General features: G+C 41.9%; 1 protein-coding gene across 2 annotated transcripts in view; it reads right to left on the bottom strand.

Annotated features, from left to right (window-relative positions):
* The window catches only part of crebrf (creb3 regulatory factor), a 33,936-nt gene that overhangs the window by 12,016 nt on the left and 10,155 nt on the right, over positions 1–11,765 (bottom strand). For both annotated transcript variants that reach the window (XM_085289388.1, XM_085289387.1), the window contains exons 3-9: positions 10,673–10,798; positions 7,871–8,046; positions 4,564–5,720; positions 3,899–4,096; positions 2,254–2,443; positions 1,962–2,035; positions 1,528–1,647 (exon numbers count right to left, since the gene is read on the bottom strand). In XM_085289388.1, the coding sequence (XP_085145514.1) occupies positions 1,528–1,647; positions 1,962–2,035; positions 2,254–2,443; positions 3,899–4,096; positions 4,564–5,720; positions 7,871–8,046; positions 10,673–10,783 (2,026 nt within the window). In that variant the 5' untranslated portion in view covers positions 10,784–10,798. The remainder of the gene's footprint in view (positions 1–1,527; positions 1,648–1,961; positions 2,036–2,253; positions 2,444–3,898; positions 4,097–4,563; positions 5,721–7,870; positions 8,047–10,672; positions 10,799–11,765) is intronic.

Below are 11,765 nucleotides of genomic sequence, written 5' to 3'. Positions count from 1 at the left end.
TGGTGTCACGTGAGACGTTACTTTTACAAGGTCTCAGGTTCAAATGGGGAACAGGTGTGTTGAATTGCTCTCGCACTCTCTCGTACTGGTCACTGGAGGTTTAACATGGCACATCACGACAAAGAATTCTCTGAGGATCTGAAAAAAAGAATTGTTACTCTATATAAAGACGGCCTAGCTATAAGAATATTGCCAACACCCTGAAACTGAGCTGCAGCACGGTGGCCAAGACCATGCAGCAGTTTCACAGGAGAGGTTCCACTCAGAACAAACCTCGCCATGGTTGACCAAAGAACTTGAGTGCACGTGCTCGTGTCATATCCAGAGGCTGTCATTTGAAAATAGATGTTGCCAGCATTGCTGCAGAGGTTGGAGGTGCATCAAATGGCTATCATTCCAGAAGGAAGCCTCTTCTAAAGATAATGCACAAGAAAGTCTCCAAACAGTTTGCTGAAGACAAGCAGACTAAGGGGGGATTACCTGTGGTCTGATGAGACCAAGATAAACTTGTTTGTTTCAGATGATGTCAGTGGTGTGTGGCGGAAGCCAGGTGAGGAGTACAAAGACAAGTGTGTCTTGCCTTGCATGATGGTGCATGATGGTGCATGGTGGTGGGACGTCGCTATTTGGGGCTGCATGAGTGCTGCTGGCACAGGGAAACTACAGTTAATTGAGGGAACCATGAATTCCAGCATGTACTGTGACATACTCAAGAAGAGCATGATCCCCTCCCTTCAGAAACTGGGCCACAGGAAAGTATTCCAACAAGATAACAACCCCAAACACACCTCCAAAAAGATCAGTGCCTTGATAAATAAACTGAGGGTAAAGGTACTTGACTGGCCAAGCATGTCATCAGACTTAAACCCTATTGAGCATCTGTGGGGCATCCTCAAATGGAAGGTGGAGGAGCAAAATGTGTCTCCATGATGTCATTATGGAGGAGTGGAAGAGGATCCCAGTGGCACCCTGTGAAGCTCTATAGTGATGGAAAATAAGGCAGTGTTGGAAAATAATGCTGTCCACACAAAACATTGGCATTTTGGGAACAGTTTGGACATTTTCACTTAGGGGTGTACTCAGTGTTGTTGCCAGCGGTTTAGACATAAATTGCTGTATGCTGAGTTATTTAGAGGTGACAGCTAATTTACACTGTTACACAAGCTGTACACTGACTACTTTACATTGTATCAAAGCGTCATATCTTCAATGATGTTCCATGAAAAGAAACAATAAAATATTTACACAAATGTGAGGGGTGTACTCACACTTTTGTGAGACACTGTATGTGTTTAGATGCTGTCTAAATGTTACTTTCAGCCAGGGATCTTTTCCCTCACGACTCACGAGTTGTTTCAAGCAATTGAGGCACACTGAAGATAAAAACTCCTGTTGACATGGATTTTGGGCTTTGTGAATATGCAGAACATCTGCATGTATAAAGAAAAAGCTTCAACACTAAAATAAAGTGATAAAACCCCAGAAAGCATAATACGGGCTTAACTTGTGTTTCTTTTCGATTCTCACCAAGTGTCTCCTTTATGAGTCTCTCCAGAGTGTCAGACATGTTGGTTGGACGCGGAGAAGAGTCCTCCACTCGCTCCACTATCTCCTCTTTGATGGCGTTGATCACAAACAACAGCCGGTCTGCAGGAAAACACCAGTTTGACCACAGATTATTCACAAAAAATTCTGTGCTTTTGTCTTCTGGTTAGACACTGTAACAATTCTTTTTAAAATTGGTGACAAGTATGAGCAGTTATTTAGTTATTCTTATCAATCATGATCTTATTTCTAATCTGACAAAGAAAAGAAAAAAAAGAAAAAAGTAAAATGTCATAACAGTCACTGTCATCATTGTCTATTAAGTTTCCGTTGAACTGCCAACAGTGCAAGAAAAAATACATGCAGATGTTGTTTCTAGTAAAGATTTAGATCATGTAGCGTCAGAGCCAACGTACCGTACTCTGTGCTGAGTCCCCAGAGCTTCACTTTATTTGCTTCATATTGGGCTTTCTTTTTTAAACGGCAAGCTCTGAAACACACAGACAGAAAGAAGAGTTTCTAATCAATAGGAGGAAAGAGGATCTCACTGAGAAACAAAGGTTATTTTCAAATCAGCATCTTTATTACAATCAGGCTCGAGAGGGTAAAGCCTTTTGAAAATAATACTGTTGCAGTCATCAGGACTTTACATATGGCTGTTCTCCAGCTGTCATGTGTACACAGCGAACACATGAATGCGTGGTTTACCTGGAGGCCAGCTTGTTTTTCTCCTTGCGAGAGCGTGGCCGTGCAGTCAGTGGTAGCTCGCTCACAGGAGTCAAGTCGCTGATCACCTTGTTCAGTTTACGAAGCTCTGTGCCGATCTGCAGCAGCTTGCGTGGATTGGGAGTCAGGTCTTCCACATCTGTGCGGCGAGACTTCTTCAGCATGTATTTTCCTTTGTAAAGATCATCAAAACAAAGGAGTTAGACATCAATCGCATTTTATATGTTTCAGTTCTCGAAAACATGAACAAACACTAGTTGTGCACATGGTACTTCAAATTAACCAGCCAACTGCAAGTGTACCTCTGTTTTTTTAAATTGCTTGATCTGGTTTTAAATAGGGCTGTTCGATATAACAATATATATCGGATGACGATATAAAAACGTCTATCGTTTCATTTTACGCTATCGTTTGTTTCGTGGTGTCGCAAAATAAACTGTTTACGGCAATATTTTTTCATCGTTTTGATGGTCACTGTAGTGGCTATATTAATTTCTTAAAGTTCTCTCTTTCTCTTATATTTTATATAACCACACTACGGACGGACAAGCGCCTGCTTTTATGCGTTGTCGTTAGCAACAACGACGGTAAAACCATTGCGTGTCCGCTTGTTTATTTTCTACATAAACCTTTCACAATAAAGCTCAAGATCCTGTTGAGACTTTTCAAAATAAACTGAATCACGCGAAAGAGTATGCAGAGTGTTTATGGATGAGAAGTAAAAAAGAGCCGCCAGGTGCTAAAAAATAAACCTTAAGAGTCAAACGTTAGAACAGGCTTTTCCCTGCAGCACGCCGTGTAATAAATACTCACAAAGAAAACGGCAGCCGTTACAACTTATGTCTAAAAATGTATTGTTTCATGCATCGCTTAAAACATTCGACTACAGGTACACGACGCCCTGCTGGAAACACTTCACGCAAGTGGAGCTGCCTGAGATTCACATAATTTACAGAAAATGTTAAATTTTTGTGATTTATATCGTAATCGGGACGATAGATGTCGGGATATGAGATTTTGGTCATATAGCACAGCCCTAGTTTTAAATAAAGATTTTCTACGCACCAACAGCTGGTAACCTGCAGTGGGTCTGACAGGTGTGGGGATGCATTAATAACCTAATTATTAATCATCAAACAGCAACTTTTTGACAATGACCTTAACTTTTAAAAGCCTGAAACTATGATGATCAAAATCCAACATGAGTCATTTTATTCAACTTAAAGAACTCCCTTTACAACACTGAATAAATAAGAATATGGATACAAGACAAATAGTTTGCTGCATTGCTGCAAACAGAGGAGTCCTTTAATGTGTGAAATAAAATATACATCTTTAATTTATTTAATAACTCCAGTGTGATTACTCAAACTGTAGCATGACTGCAACATGCTGTGCACAGCTGCTGCTGTGGAAAATCCAACCGATCCAACCAGCCTGTCTCTGATCACTCTGCATTATCCACTAAAAGTCGTATACGATCATTTTTATGCCGATATTGGGCATGTAAAATAAAATGTCGGAAACACTTAAATGCAAAAGATTATTTAATTCCATATAAAACTGAAGCTCAAAGCGAGACTTTAATAATGCCTGCATGCGCATATAGTTGTGCATGTGTGAGTACCGTGGAGAGGCCCGTTCTTCTGGTACAGGTTGCTAGGCAGCGTGTGTCTGTCCCACTCGGACGGCTTGAGCATGCGTTCCTGTTTGGAGGGGGTGAGCTGCTCGCTGTACTCCCAGAAGTAGCGGCGCTTTCCTCTCTTTCGGCTGGAGACTCCTGCTGTGAGCCCTTTAATGTCCTCCATCAGCTCCATGTCACAGCCTGACGGAGGCAGAAGAGAGAGACACAGAAGGAAGGGGAGGAAATTAATGCAACAGAGACAGAGACAAAGAAAAGGATGTATTGTGTATTCAGTATTGTGGTGACACCAAATACCAAGTAACACAATACTGTAATCATCTGCTTGTAATGTAGCAATGTATCATATTTTTTTTATACGTTCAATGAGATTATAGTTACTGAAAATGGGACCACACATGCCTTTTCACATGTCCAAATTACTTGACCTCACTCTTAGCCACTTAATTTTTTAATGCTTTTTGTTATGGGTATTTGTTGTGGATTTATATTTTATGTTGTACGTGTAGAGTTTTTTCAATGTTTTGGGTTGTACAGCTCCTATCTTGATCAGGTCTCTCTTTTAAAAGAAATTGTAATCTCAATCAGACAACCTGGTAAAATAAAGGTAATAAAAATCACTTTAACTATTTTAAATAGAGAGTAGCTACCTGGCTCAGAGAAGGCGTCACTCATGTCATCGTCCTTGTCTGCTTCGTAGTCTTCGTCCTCCTCCTCTTCTTCCTCCTCTTCATTCTCAGACAGCTCATGCTCACTGCCAAAACCCTCATCGTGGTCTTCGTCTTCTAGCTCCAACCCATCTCCTTCCTCTTCCTCTGCCTCTGCCTCTTCCTCATCCTCCTCATCCTCCTCATCCTCTTCCTCTGTCTGCGGGTGGCCTCTGCTGCCCAGTCTGCTGCGGGTCATGAAGAGAGAGTAGTTGTGCTCCTCTTCCTTGGTCTTCTCCGTACCCTCAACAACCAAAAGACTGCCAGCCCCGCTGCAAACACCATCGCTGATCACCAGCCCAGAGGTGCTGGTCTCCAGAGCCTGGCTCGCCTCAACCAGCTGAGGCACAGTGGCAGACCTGCCTACAGGCATCTCTCTCCTCGCTGTCCCCTCTACTCTCCTTTCAAAGCTCGCCAGGCCGCCCGAACAGCTGGCGGCGGCAGCACCAGGTAGTCCCACTAAGGCGGCACTTGCTGAAGTAGAGGCTTTCTCAACTCGAGGCTGGGAGAGAGGTAGAATGGGATCTGACCTCTCAAAATCCGTCTGGGGAGGCATGTCCGTTTGGGTCTTATGTACAGCACTGACACGGACTTTAGCCTTGCGTACAAAGTCAGAGCTGTAGGAAGTTGGGGCTCCCATTTTGGTTCCACGCACCATGGGCTTTATTTGAGCATGACCATGGTCCTGGGTGAGACTGAGGTGGCTCTGAGTCTTAGCCATAGTCTCAGTGCTGGAAGGAACAGGTCTGGTTGCTCTTTGGGAGCCTTCAGGAAAGTCCGGGAGAAGGCTGCGCGAAGGACGGGAAGAGGATGTGGAGCTTGGTGAAGGTTGAACAGAGCCAGGGCCTGATCCTTGGCCGGGGACCAGGAGAGTCTTACTGTGACAGGGAAGCTGGGATGACTGAGTCTGGGGCAAGCTCAGGTCAGCGGGAGGGTAGAGCGTCTCACCCACAGGCTGTGAGTCCTCACTGTTGAGCTGAGCCAGCGTCGGAGTTCGACCAATCACCTCCTCGTCCTGGTAAGGACTGGAGAAGTCATCCAATCCCAGGAAGTCCACCTCTTTGGTGCCCCAGATATCACAGCTGGCCAGCCGTGTGTATCTGTGAAATACAGAGAGACACAGACTAGCAACAGTGGAAACCTTCGCCTTCTTGTCATAGTATCTTCATTACATCTTTGCATTGCAGCTGTTTCCTATTTTTGTCTACATTTGAATAACCTAAGCTTGTTAAATCTTTAGAATACTAGCTTGTTGATGCACATTTTTATCATGCAAATGACCCTGCAAATACAATAATCAGCCGACCAACATGATCATCAGAGAAAAACTAGAATTTACAAGTTATTATTCATGAAAAACTACTAAAACACTATTTCAGCATGCTAAACATTCATGCTCTGCTGTTATATATGAAACTTGAAGATGAGTAACTGACTGAAGGGAAATATTGGAAATGTTCAGCAAAACCAGTAATGGAAATATTCATTTACTGCAACTTGCAGTGAAAACCTGTTTTCCCCACAGAGGGAATGCTAAATGTGGAAGTGCACTTGTCTCTACTTAGAACTGCAATGGCAGCCTGTCACATGATGGCAATGGTCCAGTCATATAGCAGTTAAACAGCACAGCACAGCGTGACTCTTCCACTTTCACTTTTATCTTTGCAGAGCTTGAGACAAATGCATTTTTCCAAGCTGGAACATTTCAGAGAAAATCTGTAACTGTTCAACTTTCTTTTTCAACTTTACTTTTAACTTAGTTTAAAGTTTGTAACTTCAGTGAGAAACCAGTGATAACAGTGAAGCCTCTTCATGCCACAAGATATAAACAGGAAGCTCTGAGGCTCTCTCAGCACTTTCAGTGCGGTGAAGAAAACTATAGTTTGGTAAGACCAGCAAGCACCAAACGTTATTTTGGTGCACCAGAGCACAACAATATAACAAAATTAATCTGAAGTTGCCGAAACACACATTCTTAGTCAAAGCTGGAAAGTATGGTTTGCACATTAGGAAAAAAAGATACAGCAGTTTCCTCTGTTCCACTTCGGCACAACCCAAACCTAAGTCTGTATGCAGCAGATTTTTCAAACCCTGCAACAACCAGCACTATTCCACCCCGGTTTTAATGGACTTTGTTTTTCAGAGACAGTAGTCTGCCCTCAGTTTGCACTCAACCTTGGGGAGGGGAGTACACAAGCTACTCTGGCAGCAAAACATCAGGGTAGCTGCAGGACAGACGGAGCATCACCTGAGACCCCAGGAGACTGCGGCAGCCAGCTACTTTGTTGTTTACAGGCCTCTTAAACCACTTCCTGCCTCCCGGCTAACCGACTATCTGCTTCAAATTCTCATCTGCTGCGTCTATTTGAGACCAAAAGGACAGGCCTTCACAATTACTGTTCTACTTCTGTACAAACCTTCAAAGCCTTCTGACCTTTCTCATGAGGCTCATTGAAAGACGTAACAACAGATTTAACTAAAACCAGATTTAACTTAAAATCAGTCGTATCATCAATCGCAAGCTTATAAAAAGCAGGGGCCCACTACAGCCTCCTCATACTACAAACCTGGCGTGACCACAGTAAGATGATGGTGAAATATCTAAATAATAGTTTAAAAATACAGCATAACTGTGAGTTTCAGATTTTAAATGTTAGTTTAAAAAAATACGGAAGCCTACCTATCTTAATAGCAGCAAATGACATGAAAAATAAACCAGATCAACAACATGTTAATGCATCTCATAATAGTTCAACACTTTCTGCTCCGTCAGCTAACCCACGTGATTCAAAGCAAAGACAGAAAAATTTAAAATTACATAATTTATAAGAAACTATCACACACACAAAAACCCACCAAGTCAACTTTACGGGACTTTGTTGATCAAACACTGGATGTGTTTCTGTATGATTTCAATATTCAAGTTGACACATGTAATATGTGACCTATGCATTTTCAACTGTTGCTAAAGGCTTCTCGTTTTCGCTTCTTTCTTAGAGTCAGTGATTTGCTCCATTTTTCTGCTGCTTTTAAGCCTGGCTTTGTATGCTCTGTATTGGATTTTGTAAAGCACTTTGTGACTCTTTGAAAAGCACTATATAAAGTATCTGCTAGTTATTCATTTACAAACCAAACCAGCTTCACAGAGTTTGAGAGGTCAAAGTTTTGTGTGTCAGTTACTTGTTGTTGTTGTTTAACATGGCCTAAAAAAAAAAAAAAAAGCTGCAACACATGAATAAATCATAAGTACCTGGTGAGGTCTTCCCAGTAGGAGTCCCACTGTTCGAACGCCGAGCTGCTGCAGACTGTCTCACATTCACCCAGACCCATTAGCTGGTCCACGCAACCCTCAACCTCCTTGCCTCCATCCCCGACCCCCACAATGCTGTCCCCACAGGGGCTCTGCTGGTGGCTCATGTCTCTGTCCTGAAGAGAGCAGCAAATTAAAGAATTACCTCCATGCAGCTGTTATAGGATAGGATGATCTGTAAAGTTAGAGTGCGTGTCCTTGTCCCAGACACAAAGGATCATGGTAAATGGACTGGTCCTACTCTAATCAAAGTGCTTCATACAACATGCCTTATTCATATGAGCACCTTTTTCTACCTAAATGCTTTTCCAACAGTCATGCATTTACACTCCAATGAAAGCATCGGAGAACAAATTGAGGTTCAGTATCTTGCCTAAGGATACTTTGGCATGCAGACTGGAGCAGCCAGAGATCAAACCACCAACCACCTTCCTCCTAAACTTCAGCCATGCAGTGTCATCATTTCACTATCTAACTGAATGTGAAATATTCCCACAATCTCCTCTTCTGTTACTGAGTCAAGGGCACCGACTAGTGAAGATTTCACATTGAAGTCATGCTGACCTATTGGACATGAAGTGCCACCGTTTCATTTTATCTGATGATTAGACCTTGTGTGAGATTTTGTAACAATTAAATGCTTTGTTGAGTTTAAAAAAAAAGACCTTTAAAGTCCTCCAAAGTGTTTAAAGAGACAGAGAGCTGATCAAGGCAGGTGGTAGGGTAGGTGATGTTGTATGAAATTCTACTTAGCTTAGATTTCATTATTGAATGATTTAGTTAACTTTCATAAAAGACATTTATGATAACAAGCCACCACATAATGCCAGCAACCAGGTGTTTGACTGTCTGGAAATTCACTACACAGCGGTCCCAAACAGCAAAAGCCATAAAGAACCTGCATGAAAGGACCAAGATCAGGGAGCCCTGCAACAGATGGTACAACCCCCACAGAGCTCTGATGTCAACATTGTGAAATCAGTCTGGGATTGCATAAAAGGGCAGAAGATGCTGACGCAGCCCCAGACAGGATTTCCAATACTCTTGTTAAAGAAAAGAAGAAAAAACACCCCACTGTGCTGAATAGCTTAGAAAACTCTGCACCCTGACTAACTAGTGCTGCTTTAATAATAAATGGGTGTCACACCAAATGATAAACAAACTAACTAAAGGAGATGGAAGGTCATCCTGCACACCATCATCTCATTAATGGGTTACTAGGGTGAAAGAAATTGAGAGTGAGGCAGTCAATCACTATTGTTTAGTCTACAGAGGACAGTAAATTAAGGCAGACACCTGCAGCTGACAACATGAGCGGTGCTTCATATCACCTGCCTGTGAGCCTGGCAAATGTCAGACAGTTTCTAAACAATTAGACACGAGTCTCTGCTTTGATAAACGCCAGTCTGGAAGTTAAGCCGAGTCCACGGCAGCATTCATTAAACGTTTCTATAAACCTCAGGATTTCTCACCATTACTGAAATAATCCCTGTAAATGGTGAGGAATCACGTCCGACCTCAATATTTTCAATTGTGAATCTTGGCGAAGAAGTCCTTTTGCCATTGCAGCAGATGGTTTGACAGGTATTATCTATCACATAAATGATAGCTTCATTCTACGGAAGCATCCCAGAAAACCAAAGTGCCTTCTGTTTCATCCCAAATGATATCCTGCCTGTTTTTCTGTTTGCAATTAATAACTAGCCGTAACTAACCAACTGCGAGGCTGATAATTTGTGTGAAAATCATCACAGGAAATGACTTTGGCTTGTTTATATGTGTTATGTTAAAAGCCTAGGGACATATTAGTTCACCACAGTAACACTGTTGTGCCACTGCACTCTTGTCAAAGACAACTCGGACTGAAAAATAAATTAATCGATTTATACCCACCAACTTCAGATCAGCAAAGTCCCTACATGACAGGCCCTGATTCAGTTTGGCTTGACTGTTCCAGTGATTTCTATTTAGACATCGCACACAGATTTAACAAATTGTCAAACAAGTTGCACAATTTGAAATGTTTACAGGAGAAGACCAGCGAAGCAAAGATGCTGAATTGAGAAATTAAACTGATGAAATAACTTTGGTTTCTAAGGTTTCTTGAAGTCAATGTTAGGTTAGAAAAAGAAGAATTGGAACATTTATAATATGGTTTCCTTTAATCAGAAGAACGATACTGGATTTCCTGCAGCTTTCCTGCTCTGTGGCCCCTTAAACAGTGTGCTGTGTAACCTTATATTGATCTTTGATATTTGTGGGGGTGCTTGGGCCAAGCTGACCCTTGAGCAGCTGTGTATGATCAAGCCCCGCCGGCAGAGACTGGGTCTCCACTGGCGAATCTATAAATGTGGCTTAGCACAATCAAAACCTTCTTAGTTTACAGCTCAGCTACTTGAGTATGTATGTTTAGAATAATCTTGGTGACTTTCAGTGTTTATATTGATTTTTTTTGACAAATATATATAAGTCTTTTAGAGCAACTGTAGCACTTAACAAGAATCAATATAACTGTATATACACACATTCACTGCCGTAAAATAACTTCTTCTTATTTGAGAAAGCTGTTGTGACTGTGATGGGGGACGATATTGAGTTGCTGCTGTTGACCTTTAAACTCGGATCCTTCATTTGGATGCAACTCAGTGTCAGCTCAGCATGAGCAGCTGTGACTGATGCGAAAAGAAGCCGGATTCAAAGCATGGTTACCAAGGTCTTACGTCTTTGTGTGTGTCTACTCACCAGTTCGTACATGAAATCTGGGTCAGAGCTGGTGGCGAGCAGCTCAGTGCTGGTCAGAGCCTGGTCAGCAATCGAGTAGTTCTGAAAGGCATCCCCAAAGGGAGGCTCCATCCCACTGACGCTGGGCTGCAACAAACACGGGGGGGGGGGGGGGGGGGGGGGGGGAAACACTTGATTAAACAACAATGCACAGCAACACAAGTAAAATCTGATAAACTCAGTTCAACCTTTGTCTTCCTTTTAATGTTGCTCAGTTTTTAAAAGATTATTGTTTAAAAGAATATTGTTCTGTAATGTTTGTTGTCATATTATCAGATGTGTGTTGTTGTTTTTTTAAATCATTACTATCTGAAAGACACTTCAGATGTCATATTAATAACTACATGTCCTCATCAGTGCCCCTCATATGTGGTGTCCCTCAGGGCTCAATCCTTGGTCCAGTTCTTCTTTCTTTATGTTACTCTTTTCAAATGTATCTCCTACAATTGCTGTGCAGTTGGGCTGCCACAAACAATTATTTTGGTAGTTGAACAGTCACCGATTATTTTTGTCGATTAGTCGACTAATCAAAGCATGCATCCATTGAACGTAAAACGTACAGCTTATTGCACCAGCATGCATCTGCTCTTATATAGCTATCATTAACTTACAGCCTGAAGTGTTTTAGGTATGTGTCAACCAAAAATAAAGACAAGATGATAGTTTATTAAACTTTTAATGAAATTTGCAGATTGTCTCGGTGGAGTTTAATAAACTCGGCCGTTGGTCCTTGCTATCTAAAATATAACAGGACATTGGAGTAAATTCTCTACCATTTCACACTTCTGTTTAATCAGTTTTCTGTTTGATGTTTATTCAGCTGTGTAAAAACTATAACTTTAATCTCAGCCAAACCGATTTACTGAGGAACAAATAAAACACAGAAAAAAAGCCAAACAAGAACATTTTTAAGTTATCTAAGTGACCTATATATCATGTTTAATGTGAGTAGCGAAAGACCGCGTGGGGTCTGAAAACGATGTGCCAGGAGTTTGCTGTTCTCACCGGCTCTAGTGAGCCTTGACCCTGTGTATACAGCAGAGCTCCGATAATC

The sequence above is a fragment of the Mchenga conophoros genome, linkage group LG10 (assembly GCF_057382185.1).
Source record: "Mchenga conophoros isolate Kocher_MC1m ecotype Shallow Benthic linkage group LG10, M_conophoros_male_GT1.1, whole genome shotgun sequence".
Classification (NCBI taxonomy): domain Eukaryota; kingdom Metazoa; phylum Chordata; class Actinopteri; order Cichliformes; family Cichlidae; genus Mchenga; species Mchenga conophoros.
This window is presented reverse-complemented; position numbering and strand designations above follow the sequence as displayed.